General features: G+C 48.4%; 1 protein-coding gene across 2 annotated transcripts; it reads right to left on the bottom strand.

Annotated features, from left to right (window-relative positions):
* Window positions 1-506: 506 nt before the first annotated feature.
* Wsb2 (WD repeat and SOCS box containing 2) lies at window positions 507-21,875 on the bottom strand. 2 transcript variants are annotated; one of them, XM_038345100.2, is made up of 10 exons: window positions 16,606-16,827; window positions 16,095-16,147; window positions 15,753-15,921; window positions 7,782-8,026; window positions 7,500-7,631; window positions 3,731-3,831; window positions 2,598-2,770; window positions 1,917-2,027; window positions 1,702-1,809; window positions 507-867 (listed from the first exon to the last, which is right to left on the bottom strand). In XM_038345100.2, exons 1-10 carry the CDS (start codon window positions 16,611-16,613, stop codon window positions 705-707), a joined length of 1,263 nt encoding a protein of 420 aa, XP_038201028.1. In that variant the 5' UTR covers window positions 16,614-16,827; the 3' UTR covers window positions 507-704. The 2 variants fall into 2 exon arrangements, with proteins under 2 accessions (XP_038201028.1, XP_038201030.1); XM_038345102.1 differs by lacking the exons at window positions 16,095-16,147; window positions 16,606-16,827 and adding an exon at window positions 21,746-21,875.
* Window positions 21,876-22,087: the final 212 nt, after the last annotated feature.

The following is a 22,087-nucleotide window of genomic DNA, read 5'->3' as shown; positions in this document are numbered from 1 at the left end:
TATATTAACTTTCCCGAGGCAGATCTCGTGTGAGTGGGGCGTCCGAGTAGGTGGCTCTGCCGCTGGTGAGGAGCGGGGCTTGGGAGGGGCTGTCTGTTCAGGGCAGTTGGAGTGGAGGGCGAGTCCCATGAGGTCAAGCAGCAGAGACAAACGCACGCACGTGACAGCATGAGCCAGTGACGACACTGACTCCACACAACTAGACATGGCTTCACAACTGGGCCACGTAAGAACTCTTGGCTTTTAAAGACCACTGAGAAAACATAGTTGTACCTTAATATCTGCTGAGAAAATACAAATAAATATGATGCTGATAATGGCCATCTGACCGTCATGCAGTTGAGGAACACCTCCTCATATGATCTGATGTACTTGTCATTTCCTACACATGCACACCACTGTTTAAAGAGAAATAAAAGCCAGTACTAGTGTATTGATGAGGGGCACAGCCCAGACCACCTGCAGCTGAGTAACAAACCAAACAGCTCCATCCACAGGAATGGCTTCAAGACAACTAGACTGACGAAGGCCACTCACAATGGACGAAGACGAGGTAAGGCTGGCACCACGGAAGTGGGGTCCCTCAGACCTACTTGCACATGCCAATGGGGAGAAAGGTCCACAGCGGGTCCAGTGTCATCTGCTGGCTCCATCCAAGCCAGTCCCTTGCATTGCTTCTGCTACAGGAGTCGGGGTGGCTGCTACTACAAAGTCCTGTATGTGAGGAACTCTTTCATCTTCTTAGGGATTGGCAGTGCTAGGACTTGGTATGTTGTGAGGAAACTTCGAAGGGCTTTCCTGCATAAATGCTTCAGTGAGGACAGGACGCGGGGAGCTGTCCAGAACTGGACATGGCCATCTCTTGTCCTGAAACAACAGAAACCAATCCTTAGCAGGCCCCCTGAAATAGGGGGCTCCAGAAACTGAAGTGTACTCTTGACTGGGACGGGCTATAAATTGCTAAGTAACGACTGTTTGATAGAATTACTAGAGCCTAGGACACAGCCCACGCCTGTGGTCCCAGCTGTTATATAAGATTAAAGCAGGATGAGAGCCCGAGCCCAGGTGTTTAAGGCTGGCCTGGGCAATATAGTGACACTATCCAAAAACAGAGGTCTTTGATGACAAAAAACCTCTGTCATCACAGCCCTCGACATGCTAACTCGAAAAGAAAAGGGCTGGGGATATAGCAGAGTGTTTGCCTAGCATTGAGAAGGCCCTGGGCTCATACATAATAGCAGACAATGCCACTATCAATTACAGATGTCATCTGTAAGGTGGCCACACCATCCTATCTTAGGCCTCCTTGTGGAATTGGCCATTCAGGGTAATATGAACCATATATGTGTCTTTTGCTGCATGTTAATTATTAACATCTATAAATGACACAGTGGCAGAAGAGAATATTTTATGTAACCTTAGATTTTCTTAGGCAAGACTATTGTAGACACTTTCTTCTCTTTTTTTTTTTTTTTGGTTTTTCGAGACAAGGTTTCTCTGCAGCTTTTTTAGAGCCTGGCCTGGAACTAGCTCTTGTAGACCAGGCTGGCCTCGAACTCACAGAGATCCACCTGCCTCTGCCTCCCGAGTGCTGGGATTAAAGGCGTGCGCCACCACCGCCAGGCTCACTTTCTTCTCTTAAAAAATGTCACGGTATAGGCAAGAGATACTACTGCTCATCTGCTCAACACAGATACGTACCCTGTGGCGATAACTCCACCATGTGGGAAGAATGTGCAGCAAAGACCATTGGTCATGGGAGCAAAGGCAACTGGAGCCTTCAGTTCCAGAGCCCAGATCCTGAGGAGCCTGGACAGGAGAGAGGTTATGTGTATGCTGAGTTGGAGGCCAGCGAGGAATGCCTGCCATTACTCGCAACTATCAGCTCTACAGCAGTCTCCCACATCCCTCCTTACCTGTCATCTGCCACTGTAGCGAGGTACAAGCCTTCAGGAGAGAAGCACACAGACCGCAGGGAGCTCATGTGGACATCACTGTCATCCATGACAGGTTCGAGCTGGGTGTGACTACAAAGAAACAGCACCAGGTCTGGACCGATGGTTACCCTCCCCCAGCATCCTCACCTGCAGGGAGTACACCAAGTGCTCTGGCTGTGCTCCTGTAAAACCACACATCTGCAGACTGGAAAACAAGGCCCACTGAAAGCTCTGAGTGTTTTAAGGTGTCAGAGGGGTCACCAACACTTGTGCTAATTTTCTTATGCAAAGTAGGTCAGCCCCCACTTTAATGCCACAGTGAAAATGCAAAGTCTTTTCTAGGCTGGTCTGTGATAATTACAGGATTACTATCATTTGCTTTGGAAACAACAGAAAGTAAGGGAAAAGTAGAGCAAGCTTGGGAGGACAGAAATTTAAACTGGAGGTGACGGTTCTGGTGAGAGTCACTGTGAACCTGGTACTACGGTTAACAGGTGAGAAGAGTCACTGTGAACCTGGTACTACGGTTAACAGGTGAGAAGAGTCACTGTGGTTTCACATTCTGAACCGAAGCACTGAGCCAGCTGCGTTCTTCCACCCAAGCTGTTTCACCCTGTCCCAGACTCCAAGGGAGTATGAATAACCCCACAAGGTCCTTACTGAAGTGACCTCAGCCTCTCGCCAGTGTAGGGGTCCCACATAATCACGCTGGTGTCGTAAGAAGCTGTGACGAGCAAGGCAGAGTCAGGAGAGAAGTCACAGGAGACAACACTGCTCTGGTGGCCTTCCAGCTTCCGGATTAGTGTGTAGGACCTCATGCTCCACAGGAAGACCTGCAACAAGACAGAAATGGTCTGATGGTGGGCAGAAGCAAAGGTGCTTGCTCAGACACCAGAGCAATTACAACCACAGAAATCCCCATCCTGCCCCCCAACCAGGGAAAGTATAATTTTTTCTTTTTCTACAGCCTTCCTAGGACCCACCATGCAGGTTTAAGCACTTACAATGTGCATTACATCTTAAGAGCGCATAGGCTAGGCTAGACGACAGAAGGTTGCCTACTCAACATTCTCATGGCTTTCTGATCCCTCTTTGTGACCAGGTAGCAGGGCTGAAGGAGACCTATCAGTAGCTTGTTCCACTTGAAACCAAGCATAGCATCAGGTATGAGGTGAGGCGTGGGCCCCATAGACCAAGCAGCAGCACCCTTCCCAGACATTTAACATTTACCTGGTTTAAGAACCTTAGCAAGTGGGGTTATGGTGGCACACACCTTTAATCCCAGCACTTTGGAGGCAGAGGCAGGTGGATTAGTTCAAGGCCAATCTGGTCTACAGAGTGAGTTCTGGGACAGAACTAAGAAGAGAAACCCTGTCTCAAAAAAAACCAAAAAATAAGAAAATTTAAAAATTAAAAAAAAAAAAAACACTCCTGTTAAAACCCTGAACTCCAAAGGAGAAAAAATAATTTAAAAATATTGCACTTGGCCATTCTGGAGAAGGAAACACTCCCAAAGATGAAGTACCCATTTCTAAATCCTCTCCCATTGTCATGTTCAGGTGTCAGCTTCCACAGAGTTGTGTAGGGCTCAGGCTCACATGTGCTGTGTGTGTACTCACATACTGGCAGATGGGCTGGCTCAGGCTCACACGTGCTCTGTGTGTACACACACACTGGTGATGGGCTGGCTCAGGCTCACACATGCTTGGGCACACACATGCTGTGCACACTCGCACACGGCAGATGGACTCGGACCTGTGAGTGCTGTGCACATTCACACACTAGATGCTTACCGACTTCTCACCAGCTGCGGAACATAACATGCTGCAGTCAGGGGAGATAGAGCAGCAGTAAACCCACTGCAGGTGGCCGGACAACACCTGGATCTGCTTACCTGCCGGGGAAGAGCAGAGGGAGAATCAGCCCTCAGAACGTGAGAGACCCAGTGCAGCCATCTAGTTCTCAGCCAGAGCCAAACCCAATTCTAGTGGAGGACAAGACTGGCATTTTAAACTATAGTCTGTGGATGCAGCAGCCAGAAAGCCAAGGAGCTCATGCCCTGTGACGTCCTCTAACTTACAGAGGAGCAGGGCAAAGCTGCACTGCACAAAGGACAGTCTTCATGAACCCAACACCGGAAGTGCCCACCCCTGTACAGGATTGATTGACAGGCTCTCAGGTGCCCACAGATCCCTTTTCAAGCACTCACAGCAGGGTGCAGTCATCAGAGGCGTGCTCTCTGAGGTCAGACAGCCCGGTTCTGACCACAGCACTGTGCATTTACAGTACCAGTCACATGCTGTGCTTTCTCAAGGTGACTTAATGGGGAGTACACCTAGCCCATCGGACCAGAAGGAATAGAAAGATTTTTCCCATGTGGGGTATTGCTTAATAAAAACTGCAGCATACAGGAGATGAGGACTGAGGTCTGTGTCTGTGGCATGACCTCAAGCTCTGTGTGTTCAGGATTTTATATGTTCACAAGCACAGACATAGTATGGACAGAGACAGCCTGGGTTTCTGACTTGAGCTACCAATTGTAAGGGAAGTGCAGAAGACAGAAGAGAGAAGGGAGGAACAATGGGGACATAAAGAGCTAAGCAAGAAACACAAGAATTTACCAAGCTCAAATGCACACGTGGCTATAAATGACTAAGCTGTGAAACTCAACCATAGTTTCTTCTACAGCAATTTAGCTGTATGTAGTATGGCAAGTTGGGTTAGTAAGACAGTGCCTGGAACCTGGTAACGTACCTTGTCCCTTTTCTTGGAAAGCCCTACTTGGGACTGGAGAGATTTCTCAGAGGTTAGAGCACTTGCTGCCCTTGCAGAGGACCCAGGTTTGGTTCCCAGCACCTACATAATAGCTCATAACCATCCTTAACTCCAACTCCATGGGATCTGACAGGTCCTGACCTCTGTGAGTAGCACACACACACACTGTGTGTATACATCCATACAGGCAAAACATTAAATACACATAAAATAAACTTAAAAAAAAGTACTCCCCAAAATCTACTTTGTTCCACCCACTCTGAGTCACTGTCACCTGGTCCATTCTCCTCATCAGCAAGGGATTTACTGAGCCTCCCCTCAAACCTTCCCATCAAGTGTGCCCAGCATTGGGAAGGGCCAGGCTAGGCTAAGCTACATGGTGAGCAAGCTCTACACACATAGCACGAGAAATATGAGAGCTGGGTCTAGAGGTGTCAGCCGTTAGTTCTAGCACATGGAAGGAAGAGAGGTCAGCCTGGCCTATGTAGAGAGCTCCAGGACACTCAGGGTTACAGAGAGAGGCCCTATCTCAGAAAGAAGAGTACACAATAGCTCAGGTTGGTGGGCAGAAGCCCTTTCAGACTGCTTGTTTTCAAGCTCCAGGCATAGACAGAAGCCACCAGGGTTCTAGTAGTGAGCGGGTGGTGTGGATGAGGACACTCCAAACACCTACAGACTGTGGAGACCTCAACATTCATAGGCTACGAACATAATCTCCAAGGTGAAGGCATTTGGAATGGGGTCTTTGGGAAATTAAATTGGTCTTGAGGGGGATATTTAGTGCTTTATAAAAGCAAGCAAGCCTAGAAAGCTTTCCTGCCCTTTTTGTCTTGTGAAATAGCCATCTATGGGCTGGAGTGAACTCTGTCATCAGCCATGTGCCACACCCTGGTCTGAGACTTCAGTGGATTTCAGAAAGAGAGGCAGATGCTTACTGAGGTAGCCTCCAAGCAGCAGTACAATGGTTCTCAACCCCTTTGGGGTGGCCCAACTCGTGAATCCAGGAAAACACAGATGTTTACATTATGACTCATAACAGTAGCAAAACTACAGTTACAAAGTAGCAATGAAAATAATGTTATGGCTGGGGGGGTCACAACATAAGAAACTGTATTAAAGGGTTGTAGCATTAAGCAGGCTGAGAATCACTGCTATAGTATGTACTATGCAAGCCCAAACTAAGGCACTAATTACAATTCTCATTTCTTTGTTTTGTTTGTTTGGTTTTTTTTTTTTTTTTTTGAGACATGGTTTCTCTGTGTAGCCCTGGATATCCTGAAACTTGCTCTGTAGACCAGGCTGGCCTCAAACTCACAGAGATCCACCTGCCTCTGCCTCCCAAGTGCTATAATTAAAGGTACCATTCTCATTTCTGAGAAGTAGGAGAAATATTACATAATGGGAGGCAGAACAGCCACCAGAGCTAAGTTCTGACCCTTCTCGTGTGGGGTCATTAGCCTCTTCTATGACTGCCTCTTTTGCCATTTCCTTCTACCATGTGGGTTCATACTTGGCAGCAGGTTCATTTAGCACTGAGCCATCTTGCCTGCCCAGATATCCTTTAAAAAGAAAACGGCATTCAACCTATGTTCAGTTACAATAAATCCATATGTGTGTGTTCCTGGGTATTTGGACTAGCTGCATATTAATGTTCTAAAGTGCATCTGTGCTCTATTACAGGACAGCATATTAGACATTCCCAAGTGCTGCTGCCCCTAAGGATGTGAGACCCAGAACAGGATTTTGGTCTGAGCTAGCCTGTGCACTCCAGGCTGTCAACCAGCATGCCATCCTCTGTCTTTTTAGAGGCCATTTTTTTTTTTTAAAGATTTATCTATTTACTATGTATACAGTGTTCTGTCTGTGTACCAGAAGAGGACACCAGATCTCATTACAGATGGCTGTGAGACCATGTGGTTGCTGGGAATTGAACTCAGAACCTCTAGAAGAACAGTCAGTGCTCTTAACATCTGAGCTATCTCTCCAGCCCCTAGCGGCCATTTTTAACCTCTTCAGACATTGCCAGTATTCCCTGGAGGATAATAGCTCCTCTGGCTGGGAGGCCCTGGTCTCGAGTCCAGTTGGGGGCTTCCTGAAAGAAAAGGTGTCTTTGTGAAATAGGATCTCAGCTTAGAGTACCTGTCTCTTTGAAGGTGGTTAGTTTTTATGGCATTCTATTTGAGATAGCTGTGTACAGGGGACAGTTCCATACAGCTCTGGTGTTGACCCCTGAATGGTGACAGAGGGAAGAAGACTTTATTGCCATCATTTTCCCACATATGGCTAAAAGGAGAGAACGCACTCCTGCAGTCTGACCTCCATATACAGGCTGTGGCATGTGTTATGCTCCCAGAAGATAATAAATTAGAATTTTAAAAAAGACTATCTGTATTGAGTATAAAATCTTCTTGTCAGTGCTGCCTAAACAAGACAGTGTAACAACTGTTTTCAGAGCACTGCCCACATGAGGGATTAGGAGTCCTCTAGAGATGGCTTAAAGTAGGGCGTATGTGTGGGTTCTGTGCAGTCTACGGCAGCTTATATAAGAGGCACAGTACTCTCTGGTGTTGGTGTCCTGGGGGTCTAGAACCTGCCCCTACAGGAAGACGTACGTGAACTTCTGGTACTAAGATATCTTTAGCTCAGTATTTTGGGACACCGGGTGACAGAAAGAACATCTTAGAGAGGCTTGTTGGGTAAGATGAAGAAGGAACACAACTCAATAAAATGGCACCGGTGAGATGAGGGAAGCAATACAGGACCAAGTGCCTCCGGCGCCTCTCCTACCATGTTTGTTCAGGTCCCAGATTCGAAGAGTCTTGTCCCGGGATGCAGAGACCAAAATCAAACTTCCACTGGGTGTGAAACTCAGATCTCTCACGACGTCTTGGTGGCCAGAAAGATTCAGAAGCAGGAGCCCTGGAGGGAGCAGAAGCCCTTGGTCAGTGTAAGGCAAAGCAGACTTGGCAGTCACTGCCCACTCCTCAGCCTGGTGGTCGAAGGAGCCTCTGGGCCTGACCACATGTCATGAGCACACCGCCCTGGACCTTACTAACCAGAAACACCTACCTGTCTGCACCTCCCAAATCTTGATCTGTCCATCATTGAGACCCGTGGCCAGGATCAGGCAAGAAACATCTGGCACCTGGGGATGGTGGCGTGCCCAGAGTTTCCTGCTGGGCGGAGAGGGCCACGGGCTGAAGGCCAACCCCCACACAATCTGACCACAGTCCAGAGTCTTCTCCTTCAGGCTGCCTCGTCCTTTTGAATCATTTTTGCTGCTCCGGCTTTTGGCTTCGAATCCTTTAGGGATGCTGGGCAAAGCAGACATTTTCTGAATGAATCTACAATTGTAACCATGTCAATCAACATGCCATCGAGACTCAATTCCTAGAAGCCACTTCTGGCATTTGGTGAATTCTGGTATAGTTTTGCCTCCTTTTGAAATTCATGGGACACAGGCTTCATTGCTTTGGCCCATTCAACTTGCAAGTCTCTGCAATGGGGTGCCCTGCCTTGTGGGGTAAGTAGACCACAGAGGCTCCAGCAAGCCACACGCTGCTCAGAAAGTTCTCTTGGGTTTGGGTCCTGGAGAGAATCAAACACTTTTCCACCTGAGAGAGTATGCAATGCTTTAGAACCAGGACAGACAGAATTAGAACATGGAGACTCTCCATCTGCTGCTTTCCTGCTCAACAAGGCCCCATCTACAATTCAGAAATCCCCATGAGTGAACCCTCTTTTGCCATTATAGCCCATGTGGTGCATACCCATCTGCCCTCACTGCAGTCCTGGTGACGAAGAGGCTCTTCCACCTATTTCCCTGGCAGTACTTCTAGCTTGTGACCCATCAGCAGAACAGTGACCACAGCACTGCACAGGTGACATTGCCCTGGGGCCTCGCAGTCCAGCCCAGTCACGACCTTTCACATTCTACTGGGAAACAAGTCCAGGACAGTGAAGCTCAGGCCCCAGCACAGGTCCTGTCCACACTGGACCGGATACTGTCACAATGCACAGGTGAAGCAGACGCGCTAGGGTTTGGTCTGGAAGCATATGTTTTACTACTCCACACAGTGGACGTGACCAGCAGACAGGAAGACCCACTCTTCTGAGCCATGTTGACAGTTTTTATACACTCAATTGGGGAAACCAGATGGGGACCCCAGACCCCAAGGCAAGCTCAGATTTATGTCATGAGGAATTCTATACCTATCAACACATGTGACTGAATTGCTATATCCTCATGTGCCCTGAAAAGGTCCATTAAACCACATTTCTGTCAATTGTGTAGTGCAATATGTTAAAAATTGTATAAAGCTCATCTGGAGAAATGGAGGCTCTCCACAATCGGAGGGCAGCAGAACACACCCAGGGCAGCACTGTCTGCAGCAGAACACACCCAGGGCAGCACTGTCTGCAGCAGAACACACCCAGGGCAGCACTGTCTGCTGCAGAACACACCCAGGGCAGCGCTGTCTGCTGCAGAACACACCCAGGGCAGCGCTGTCTGCTGCAGAACACACCCAGGGCAGCGCTGTCTGCAGCAGAACACACCCAGGGCAGCGCTGTCTGCTGCAGAACACACCCAGGGCAGCACTGTCTGCTGCAGAACACACCCAGGGCAGCGCTGTCTGCAGCAGAACACACCCAGGGCAGCACTGTCTGCAGCAGAACACACCCAGGGCAGCACGGTCTGCTGCAGAACACACCCAGGGCAGCACCGTCTGCTGCAGAACACACCCAGGGCAGCACTGTCTGCTTTTGCTCAACAATTCTTTTGTCATTTGTTTTAAAAAGTCACTGTATGTTGACAAAACTGTATATATTTACAGTGCACACCACGGGGGTGTGCATGTGTGATGTATAAAGACAAGGGTGAGCCTCTCACACACTCCCCCTCACCCTGGGGCTCTGCACCACTCTCCCCCTTGGAGCCAGCATGTACTCCTGCCCCTAGCAGGCTATTCTTTTCTAGATTCCACACATGAAGGCCCGCAGCTTATTTTACTTTTTATGTCTTCTAGGTTTACCGATGTTGTAGAAAATGACAGGATTTGTTTGCTTTTTGAGACACGGTCTTTCTTACTCTACAGCCCTGGCTGGCCTGGAACTCAGAGATGCGCCTGTCTCTGTATCCTGAGAGGGGAGGCTAGAGATATGCCCATCCCCAGTCAAATGACAAGGTTTAAACATAGAGGTGTTGATCCTTAGTAGCCAGAGAAATGCACATCAAAACAACTCTGAGATTCCATCTTACACCTGTAAGAATGGGCAAGATTAAAAACACTAATGACAACTTATGCTGGAGAGGTTGTGGGGAAAAGGGAACACTTCTGCATTGCTGGTGGGAATGCAAACTGGTACAGCCCCTTTGGATGTCAGTGTGGTGATTTCTCAGAAAATTAGGAAACAACCTTCCTCAAGACCCAGCAATACCACTTTTGGGTATATATCCAAAGGATGCTCAGTCGTGCCACAAGGACATATGCTCAACTATGTTCATAGCAGCACTGTTTGTCATGGCCAGAACCTGGAAACAACCTTAATGCCCCTCGACCGAAGAATGGATAAGGAAAATGTGGTACATTTACACAATGGAGTACTACACAGCAGAAAAAAAATAAATCTTGAAATTTGCAGGCAAATGGATGGATCTAGAAAACATCAATCATACTGAGTGAGGTAACCCTGACCCAGAAAGACAATTATCATATCTTCTCACTCATAAGTGGTTTTTTAAAAGACTTATTTAATTTATTTATTATGTATTCAGTGTTCTGCCTGCATGTATCTCTGCAGGCCAGAAGAGGGCCCTAAATCTCATTACAGATGGCTGTGAGCACATGTGGTTGCTGGGAATTGAACTCAAGACCTTTGGAAGAGCAGGCAAAGCCATCTCTCCTGCCCTCATAAGTGGTTTTTAAACATAAAGCAAAGAAAACCAGCCTACAAATCACAATCCCAGAGAACCTAGACAACAATGAGGACTCTAAAAGAGACATACATGGATCTAATCTACAGGGGAAGTAGAAAAAGACAAGATCTCCTGAGTAAATTGGGAGCATGGGGACCTTGGAAGAGGGCTGAAAGGGAGGGGAGAGGCAGGGAGGGGAGCAGAGAAAAATGTAGAGCTCAATAAAATCAATTTTAAAAAAAATCAAGGTTTTGTTGGAACCCTGCTCCCTCATTTCTGTGTAGAGCACAATACTGAAGGAGCCAGTCAGGACAGACCCGGCCCACAGAGCCCAACCAGTCATCATCCGGAGAAAGAATGCTGCTGTTCTAGATAAAAACAGCATTGGGAAGATGAAGGGAAATCCTAGGATTCTAGGATTCTGGTGTTGTTAAATGATCAGGCACCTCCCCACCGTGTTTTTCATCTTCTAGATGTGAAGCATGTTATCATCCTGGGATGCAGACACCAAAATCAAACTGCCTGTTACCTCTGATCCAAATGGCTGAATGTCCTCTCATCAGGGTCTCTACTGGTCCTGACCAATGCACACCCTGTTCTCTGTACTATCTGTACTTTTCACACCGCCTGAGCCTGACACAGGGACCAGGTTGTCACCTTGGGGTAGAATTTAAAACATCCCATAAGGGGCTGGAAAGATGGCTCAGAGGTTAAGAGCACTGCCTGCTCTTCCAAAGGTCCTGAGTTCAATTCCCAGCAACCACATGGTGGTTCACAACCATCTGTAATTAGGTCTGGTGCCCTCTTCTGGCGTGCGGGCATACACACATATACAGAATATTGTATACATAATATTAAAAAACAAAAACAAAAAAACAGGCCACAAAAGCCATACATAGTAGTACACACCTTTAATCTCAGCACTCTCAGCACTCAGGAGGCAGAGGCAGACAGATCTCTGAATTCAAGGCCAGCCTGGTCTACAGGATAGCCAGGGCTATGTAGAGAAGCCCTGTCTGAAGAACAAAAACAAGAGAAAAGAAGCCACAGTGCTAGATGGGTGGTCCTGCACACCTGTGATCCTAGCATTTAGGAAGTTCATGGAGGAGGATCAGTAGTTTGAGACCAGTGTGGACCACACGGGGAGACCTTGTCCCTAAAGAGGAAAATGAACAAGGCACAGGAGGAATGAAACAGCTTAGAACCTCCAGATTTTCAAAAGCACAACTTTTGCTTCTATATCTGAATGAAGGGCACCTCTGTGCCCCTTCACTCAAAGGGATAAGAAACTATGCATTGTTTCATTTCATTTAATATGCTGGGCTTTTCTAGGAAGGGAAAGTCATGTATGGCTCAACAATAGGGTTATGCTGATTATGCCCTTGAGAACTTCGCAGTTTCTCCTTGGGGACCCTAAAGTAGCCTACATAAACTAGAAGAGTCATGACATCAGAAGCACAAAGTCTCACGGTCACACACAGGCTCTTCAACTGAGCAAAGCAAGGAGGAGCGGCATGGGAACAGTGAGACGTCAGAGGAATGGATCTCACTGGGTCACACGAGGGGGTAGAGCTGCAACTCAAGCCCACACCACAGTGTCCTAGCCCAGTGCTCAAAGACTGCTCTGGGCGACCCCCAGAAGAGAGACAGACACTCCGGAAGGGGAGGGGCGGCAGAGTGCACACTGAGAAGAGGGGCTGAGTGGACTCTAGCAGAACCTGGCTTCCTGAATGAACGTTTCTGAGATTTGGGCAGGTGGGGTGGCTCAGTAGAGCAGGCACCTGCTGTCAAGCTGACAGTCCGTGTTAGATGCCTGGGGCCCACATGGCGGAAGGAGAGAACTGATGTCTACAAACTGTCCCTTGGCTTCCACACGTGTGCAAACGCACACATGCACACACCTAACTGTTTAAACAATTTCTAAGATCTTTATTCTTGAGAGTGGTGCCTATGATTAATGGTTGACCAGGTAGGTAGTCACTCAATAATAAAAGCATTTCCTAGTAGATTTTTTTTTTAGACAGGATCTCTCTATTTTATAGCTCTGGCTGTCCTGGAAGTCACTATGTAGATCACTTGCCTCTGCCTACCCAGTGCTGGGACTAAAGGAGTATCTCACTTGCTGAAGAGATGGCTCAGTGGTTAAGAGCACTGGCTGCTCTTCCGAAGGTCCCAAGTTCAATTCCCATCATCCACATGGTGGCTCACAACCATCCGTAATGAGATCTGGTGCCCTTGTCTAGCATGCAAGCATACATGCAGGCAGAACACTGCATACATAATAAATAAATCTAAAAAAGAAAAGAGTGCTTCACTATGCCCAGCTAACAGGATTTAAGGAAAAAAAATGAGTAACAGCTTATGCTTTTGGGATCTCTGGGAGTTCAAGGCCTGCCTGATTTGTATAGCAAGTTCCAGGACGGCCAGGGCTACAGAGAGCCTGTTCTGGGCTGGGCATGTAGCTCAATTACAGGGCACTTTTCTTACACAGGCAAGGTCCTCCTACCTTGTGTCACTAGCTCTGCCAAAAAATGAATAAATAAGTAGACAAAGGTCAAACACCCCCAACAAGAATACAAATACTACCAGTAACAATTATTTTAACTTATAAAACATAAGAAACAATGGAGATCCAGAAATGAAACAAATAATGAATGTTACTCAGACTGGGCACACAGCTCTGTGTAAGGACACTCGCACCAAAGGCCTGGTCCAAGGTCCAGCAGGGACCAAACGACTCACAGTCCAAGCACACTTTAACCACAGTAAACACAGCACACAAATGGCTGTGTTCACTTCTAACAAAGTCACACGTGTCATGTCACACCACTGTGCTACTGCACACTGCACACCATGACTGCGTATGTACTGCATCACCATCTGTGTGGTTTGTTTTGCTGTCTGTGTTGTTTCCAGAAGGCATGGAACTCAGAGCCTCACACATTCAGAAAGAAGCCCACTGCTGAGCTGCACCCTACTTTTGAGTCTTGCTAAAGCTGCTCGGGCTGCTTTCCTGCCTCGGCTTCACAAGCACTTGTGCCGACAATCCACTGCCCTGCCTGCTGCTTTAAAAAGAAGCCATCCGCTTGTACTGCACCAGATTATCATTCCTCAAAATCTGTGATTCCCCAAACAATACTCTCTCACGTTGCACACTAGTAAATACTTTTCTTGCTTTGGTAAACGACAAGGAAAATGACTGACATTGGAACACCTCTTCCGGTTTTCTTAGTCATCACAGGAGGGGTATTCACCTACAACAATGTATATACCTGAGAAAGAGTGCCCAGGAGGAAAACAAACACAAAAGCAAAACAACAAAGACTTTCAGACAGCAGCTGACCCTAGACTCAGAGCTAGATACAAAGAGTCTCTCTTGCGGTTTCCTTAGAAATAAAACACTTTCTTCACAGCAGGGAATGACCTTGACCTTCCCTATCAAGACAGAAGGCAGGAACTGGAAATCACTCAGGGCCACCAGCCCCCTTCCTGAAGCCACACAGGAGGCAGCCTACCACCAGTCACTCCAGTGGCCCCCACTCTGGACATTCCAAGGATTCTTGAGAATTGGGTTCCAGGAAGTGGGGACTGTGTAAGTCACACCTTCCTCCCCAGCAGTGCTGGTGGCCTAGGACAGGGACTCTTGGTGGCACTGAGGCAGCCTATTTCTCACAAAAGTATTCAAATGAAATCTAGCCCATTACTTATGAGATGCCGAGAGCCCCCAAACAAACTCTGATATCCTTAGTCAGTGTCCTCCACCTCTAGCTCAGTGCCCAGTGAAGATCTGCAAGACACACAGACATTCTGGGTGAATAAATAAATGCGCAGATCCCAGGACAGATAGGAATTATGTCAACTAGGAGCTCACGGCATTTAGACTCTGGAACCGTCTATCCCAAAAGAAACCTTTGCATAGGAAACCATAAACTAGGTGCTGGCGCATGCCTTTAATCCTAGTACTCAGGAGGCAGAGGCAAGCTCTGTGAGCTCAAGGCCAGTCTGGTCTAACAAAGGGAGTTCCAGGACGGACTCCAAAGATACACAGAGAAACCATGTCCCAAAACAACAACAACAGCAAAAAAAGAAAAAACAGAAAAAAAAAAACCAAAGGAACAAACAAACAAAAAGGAAACAAAGACCCAGTTAGAAAATGGCCAAAGATCTGAGGAGGCATTCCTGAGAAGGAAGAACTCAGAAAAACGCTCAGCAGCAGCAGCCAGGAAGGAAATGCGAACCAGACCCCACCTCACACCAGGAGCGCTGGGCTGGAACAAACAAGGACACGTGTTAAGTGCACCAAGGATGTGGAGAATTACAAACCCTAAGACACCGCTGGGGAAATGGAAACCTCTACCACCTCTTTGGAAAACAGCCCGCCACTCGCTCAGCCGGACCCTGGACGTTCACAGCCATACAAACGTGTCCAGAAACGTTTAGAGCAAAGCTGCTCACACAGTCCGAGAGTGAAGACAAAACCTAACATCCACCATGAGCGGTGGCACACAGCATGAACCATGAGGCACTATGCGGGAGCTGTGTCCAGACACACACATGCAGAAAGATCCCAGGAAGAATCCACAGTGGGGGCAGAAGGCACAGTGAGCCAAAGAGAAAGGGCAGAGGTATCTTCCTGAGGAAACGGCAATGCTCTGGAGTCGACTGTGGTGATGGGCATACATCTCAGTGCAGACGCTAGAGCTGCTGCACTGTGCACTCCGCTTACTTTTAGTTTTTCTTTTGAGACAGTCTCCCCACCTAGTGCAAGATATCCTGCAACTGGGAGCTCTCTGGCCTCCCTCTCCTGAGCACTGCGATTACAAGAGTACATCACAAAGCACAGCTAGTGCTGTGTACTTCAAATGTTCAAACTGTATGGGTGTCACCTCTACCTCAATAAAACTGCCAAAAAAGTGAGTGTAAGGCCAACACACTCCAGAGACCTGGCTTCTGTAGGAACAGAATGTGGGGCTTTGGGCTCCGTGATCAAGTCCTCAGCTGTTTAGCCTTTCTTTGCTCACCTATTTTTGGAAAACACCCCAAAGAGCAGGGACCAACTTGGGAAAGCACCCTATGACTCGCCATGGACCTCCCTCTTTCCCCAGGGTACAAAGAGGACTTACAACTGCTCTTCTAATGGCCAGGGGACCAGCTTGACCACGCAGTGTCCTTGAGACCAGGCGAACCAGGAACCATCTGGGGAGAAGGCCACACTCCATGTCTCACAGCTTGACTTCCAGTCAAACTGATGGGGACGTCCAGGCTTGAGTTCAGCCAGCAGCAGCGGTTCCTCTGGGGAAGGAGACGTCATACTTCAGCCTCACCACCAGACTAGGGAAGCTGCTGTCTGCCCAAGACTTGGTGGGAGAGAGTAGCCGTTCAAATGACCTAGGGCAGTAACAGTAGCCACAGGCTGCATTCCACTGTGGTTACTCAGTGGCAACCCTCCCCACTGGATGACTCATGGTAACCTGGTGTGGTGGACCTGGTGAATGGGGCCTCATTTTCCTGTGAATGCCTAAGCAGGAAGAAAGTGAGAGGCAACTGTGCCTGACTCCAGCCAATAAATGCCTTTAAGGTCCCCCCTTCAGAAGGAACCAGGAGCCTTCAGTTCAAGGGTTACTTCCCACTCCCAAGCATCCACCTCACCTCCTTCAGAGCAGACTTACTGGATCCACTTCCCACTTCTGTCTCCTTAGTCCTAGCTTAACCTGCTCCAAGTTACTACTAATTCATTCTTGTGCCCCCAGAGACCCTGCCAAACACCCTATGAACACAGCCAATATAGTCCAAGGTCTGCCATCACACTCCTGCACTAATCCCTCTATCAAGCTACTTCCCTTGTTATTCCTTGCCCAGTGTATAAGCCCTTTCCATTCACATCCTGTTCATTTTCCGCTTCAAATACTCACACCTAGGTCTACTGACAGGCAGCACCCCTAGCCAAACCTTTTTCAATCCCTTATAAACCAGCACCTGAGCATTTCCCATGATGAGATGACTGCACCCCCTCTCCAGGGGCTGCTGTGTCTCCTCAAAGTGGGCAGTGTTTGCCCAACCCAACCCCACCTCCTGTTGTTCTCTTCAGAGTGAACCAGTGAAGAAACTCCATAGCTGACTTGTAAGTCAGAGGCCGGAGAGGTTTCAACACCGTGACGACCTTTGTGCTCATTCCACTTCAAAAGCTCTGGGATTTGACGCTTTTGTGGGGTTTTTTTTATAAGTTATTGATGTGTATAAATGTTTTAGCTGTGTGTATGTGGGTATGTATGTGTGTGTATGTATGTATGTATGTGTGTGTATGTGTGTATGTATATGTGTGTGTGTGTGTGTGTGTGTGTGTGTGTGTGTATGTATGCAATGCCAGCAAAGGTCAGAAAAGGTAGTTGGATGCCCTGGAACTGTAGTTACAGAGAGTTGTAAGCCACAATGCTGGTGATGGGAATCAAACCTGGATCCTCTCTCTAAAAGAGCAGCCAGTGTTTTGTTTTTGTTTTGTTTGTGAAAAGCTTCTGCACCCCATAAGCCTCTCCACCAACGCAGCAATCCAAATCAGGCCAAATCAAACCCAATTCGAAAAAGCTCAGGTTTAATGGGTAAAAGGCTCCTGGATGATTTTCCGGCTACTCAGAGAGGAGACAGGGAAAGAGACAAAAAAAAAAATAAAATAAAATAAAATAAACAAAAAAAAACGTGTCTGTTGGGGTGTTGGGGGGTGCAGTTTAAATGCCCTATGGGAGTAGTCTTGAGCATCTCTGGGGGAGGAATTGTGTTTGGGGAGAGGGAGACAAGGAAGGGGAGGTTGGGGTGGAGCTTCCACAGGAACATTCCAGACTCTTTGAGTATGTGGATGCCAGGGGCTGGGGTGGGGCTTCCGCCAGAACAGTTTGGGTTTTGTTTTTTGAGACAGGGTTTTTCTGTGTAGCCCTTGGCTGTCCTGGAACTCACTCTGTACCAGTCTGTCCAAAAACTCGGAGATCTGCCTGGATCTCCTGAGCATCAGGACTGAAGGTGTGTGCTACCACTGCCCAACTGAGCCAGCGCTCATAACCACTGTGCTACCTCTTCAGACTCCATAGAAACTAATTTAAACAAGCTGTATTTAATATATTTAAAAACCTGCTTTTACATTTTTTTTTACATTTGGGCCTCAAAGCAGCTGGCATACACCTTACAAGAGAAACTTTGCTAGAAAGAGGGGCTGTCTCTTTCCTTAGTGACACACAGTGCTAATGCAGTCGATCCATGGTTAGCATGGTGGTATCAATGAAACAGAGGCAATAATGATTCACATAAAAAAAACCAAGCATTTTCTGCTATGTGTACAATAGGAAATACATAAATGTATCTCTCTAAGAATCTTTGTGTATGTGTAGCGCACACACAGGAACACCACAGGGCATGTGGAGGTCAGACAACAATTCTCAGGAGCCAGTTCTCTCTCCTTCCACCATGGGTTTGAGGACTTAAACTAACTTTTGTGGCAAGTACTTTTAAAATCCCACTGAGCCATAGATGCATCTTGTTTTATAAAATATGGATGTTGCTGAAAATTCAGTCTTCTGATAGAATTTTAATGCATTGTATTCTTAGCTTTCTGAAGAAAAAACTCATTGCTTGAGGTTCTATGTGAAGATACAGGTTTTAATACATTGGGTCTAAACCGCTCTACAGACAAACTCAGATCATTCCTCCTAGAAAGCTGTATGGGTTTGTGTCTGGCCCTCCTATACTATTCATGCTTGCCTCACCCTCCCGTACACACAGCTTCCACTCTTCTATACGCTGCTGCACCACCCAACATGGAAGGGCCCAGCCTTGACTTCTCTCTGCCCGGACCAAATTCACGGTTAAGTTCAATCAAGTCTGTCTCCAAAAGCCTCACCAGATCTTCTTTCCCATCTCATAGCTACTATTGGACTCTGCAGGACTACCTGTTGTCTGGCTTATAGGCAGTCTTCTAACTGCTCTCTGGGTTCTGTTCTGGTTCCTACTCGTCCATTCTCCTTGCTTCTTAGCTTCTGGTTTCAGTTACCCTTATAATCAACCAAACCAAATATATTGCCCTCAAGTCCCAGGTCCCCACTGGCCCTATGCCTCTCTGGTAAGTCCCAACCTCAGGACTCTACACCAACCTTTCCCTCCACAGGAGTGCCACTCCATGGCTGCATCTCACCTACACTTTGACTCCAACTCCCTACGTCCTCATCACTAGGAGGTCTGCTCGCAGCAGCAACCTCATATGCTTGTTCCCGATGACATAGTCAGGCTACCAGGAGACACTCGGTGACAGACAGACAAGTCAGACCACTTTAAATATAGAGGAAACGAGACCCCTTAGACTATCAAGACGATTGTGCCATTATTCACTTGAAATTCTCCCTAAACCCTAGCCCTGCCCAGAATTCATACTCTATTTCTGGGTTGGGGGTTTCCTCTCTTGCTATTTCAGGTCAGGAATCTAGAATCTAAAAGAAGAAACCGGTAGCTGTGTCTTGGAGTCTGGGCCCAGCCTAAACTTGGCTATTGGAAAACAAAACCATAATTAGCGTAGAACTTCAAAACAAACAAAACAGACTGGAAATATCCATCTCCATCTGAGATTATACCTGCATGACCTTCTTTGGTTGGATGTTTGGGGGGGGTATCCGACTGATAGGCAATACATACTTACTGGATATCATGTGACAGATATACTGACACTCAGAGACACGGGTAAGTGGGGGAGGGGTCTGTCGAGCTAATGAGCATATGCACATTTTCATATTCTTAGCATTTCTTTCATAGACCTGTCAGCAATTTCCAAAGCCCTAGCGGTGTTATTAACTGTAGTCACCATCCTAGGGAACCAAAGTTCAGCAACCTTTGACCAGCGCTACCTTACCCCACCCCCTTCCAGGCTTTCCAACCAAACACGGAGGATGTATAGACAGGCAGAACGGAAAGACACCTCTCATCAGCTTCTTGGCCCGGCATAAGGAGGCTTGCTTTAACTGAGGAGGAGCCAGGAACCCGCTGGCAGCAAGCTTTGTGCTCCTTCCTGCCTTGGGAACTTTGCATTGCTAGGCTGCTCCCTCATAATAAGCAGGGCTGTGTCCACATCACCTTCTTGGTGACATTCCTGACTCACCAAGGTGACTAAATCACTTTAAAGTTAGTCTGTACACCAGGGTTTTCTGGGTAGCATTTGTGATGGATCTCTCCTCAATCCTCCTTGCCTGTCTGTCACTAGTCCCTAGTCACAAGCAGCTGCGGACCAATGAAGTGTGGCAGGGCTGTTAAGAATAGAGCTGGGGGCCGGGCAGTGGTGGCGCACGCCTTTAATCCCAGCACTCGGGAGGCAGAGGCAGGCGGATCTCTGTGAGTTCGAGGCCAGCCTGGTCTACAAGAGCTAGTTCCAGGACAGGCTCCAAAGCTACAGAGAAACCCTGTCTCGAAAACAAACAAACAAACAAAAAAAGAATAGAGCTGGAGAGATGGCTCAGCAGTTAAGGGCACTTGTTACTCTAGCAGAGGACCTGGGTTCGACTTCCAGCACCCACATGGTGGCTTACAATTGTCTGTAACTCCTATTCCAGGGGATCTGATTTCCTCTTCCGGCCTCTGTGGGTACCAGGCACATGCATGGTACACAGACATACATGCAGGCAAAACACTCATATACATAAAATGTAAGATGAATAAATCTAAAAATTAGTTTTTTATTGTTGTTGTTTTGTTTTTTGTTTTTAAAAGACAGGGTTTCTCTGTAGCTTTAGAGCCTGTCCTGGAACTAGCTCTTGTAGACCAGGCTGGCCTCAAACTCACAGAGATCCACCTGCCTCTGCCTCCCAATGCTGGGATTAAAGGCCTGCGCCACCACCTCCCAGCTAAGAATAGTTTTTAAAAAAGAATAAAATACACACCAGATTGTAAAAGTTTAGTGGCAGTGATGGCTACTACATTTAAATTACATATTGCTATTATATTTCTATGGGCCAGCCATGAACTAGAGGATGCCCGGCACATAGGATATAGTCTACAAATATTTGTTGAGTTAATAGATTAATTCTAACCACTATTCCACTGTTTTCTATTGTAATCCCTTTACAATAATAGACTTATTCAGTTTGAAAAGAGGGTAAAACTCAGGGCCTAGTGTCTGGCCATTTTAGCAGTAGCTTGGCAGCTCTCAACAGCTATGTCCACACCCCTACGACACAGCTGTCAATCATTCAGGGGAAAACTGCTCTGGAACAGATTGCTTTGAGATTTAACTTTAAGGCATCAATGGAAATGAGAGCGGAAGCTATAAAAAGATTCAAGAAGAAAACAGTAGGGGCCATTTAAACAGAATTCTGTGAGGATGATAACTCAAAGGCTTTATCTAGATAGAAACCGGGAGAAGAGCTGCAGGCGACACCTATCCCTGAAAGCCTGGCTACTGCAAACAAAGAAATGTCATTTCCTAAAAGCAAAGGGGACACCACCCCAGGGAATACCCGCCTATCAAACAACCCACCCAGCACCGCAAGCCCTCGGGCGCATCCGATTCCTGCCGACCTAGGTAAGCTAGAACTTCACTGGAGCAAGTCTGAGCCCTAGGCCTTGTCTCCTAGGACTGCCCTACCGAAGCTGCCTTTAAACTCGGGTATTTGGGGACCCTGGGGTGTGGTAATAGACCCCCCAATGCATGCCACTTTAGGGAGAAGCCCCGGAGGCTGCAGGTCTGGCGTTCCTGAGCCACTCGGCGCTCTCCAGGCGGTCAGGAAGTTCATCCCAAGCTCTCTCGTTTCCAGCTTTCCTGGTGACAGCTGTGGACTAAGGCAGAGCCAGGACTGAACCTCACCCACCAGGGTGTCGGGTCCTACGTGTCACCGCGGGGCAGCGTCCGGGGCCCCACCCGGTTCCCAGGCACCCACCCAGAGGCCGTGGCGGACGGAGAGGCCACGGCGCAGGCGACCCGGGCCCAGCACCCTCGGCGTGAGCTCGGGAACCCGGCCAGCCGGTCGGCCGCCCTCTCCGGTCCCTGCGGCCGAGCGGAGACGGCGGGCGCCGCAGACAGCGAAAGTGAAACAAAGCTGAGCTCCCGCCTCGGTCCCCGCCCTGCCGCCGCTCCCGCCGCCGCGATACTCACCTCCGGCCTCCATGAGGACGCGCGGGCCGCGCCAGGCGGCGGCGGGAGCCTCAGCCCCCAGGGCCGCGGGCCTTCATTCCGCGCCCGCGCCGCCCGCCCCCTCCCCGCCGCCGCCGCTGCCCGCACAGGCCATCAGCTGCTTCCCGTCACATGGCGGCCGGCGGGGGCGGGGCCGGGAGCGCGCAGGGGAACGCAAGGCTGCGGGGGCGTCGGGTGGGCCGGCGGGGATGGTGGAGAACTCGGACCTGGGGGGACGGGGGACTGAGGAGAACGCGGGGCTGGGGGAACGCTGAGCGCAGGGGACGCGGGCAGGGGGAACGCTGAGCGCAGGGGACGCGGGCA

Source organism: Arvicola amphibius, chromosome 10 (assembly GCF_903992535.2).
Source record: "Arvicola amphibius chromosome 10, mArvAmp1.2, whole genome shotgun sequence".
Classification (NCBI taxonomy): domain Eukaryota; kingdom Metazoa; phylum Chordata; class Mammalia; order Rodentia; family Cricetidae; genus Arvicola; species Arvicola amphibius.
This window is presented reverse-complemented; position numbering and strand designations above follow the sequence as displayed.

Excerpts from the sequence above, each read along its gene's own strand:
- Wsb2 (XM_038345100.2), bottom strand. Across the intron at positions 8,027-15,752 it reads TGGCCATTAGAAGAGCAGTT|CATCCCTAAAGGATTCGAAG; the intron begins GTAAGTCCTCTT and ends TGCTTTGCCCAG. Across the intron at positions 7,632-7,781 it reads GATTTGGGAGGTGCAGACAG|GGCTCCTGCTTCTGAATCTT; the intron begins GTAGGTGTTTCT and ends TGCTCCCTCCAG.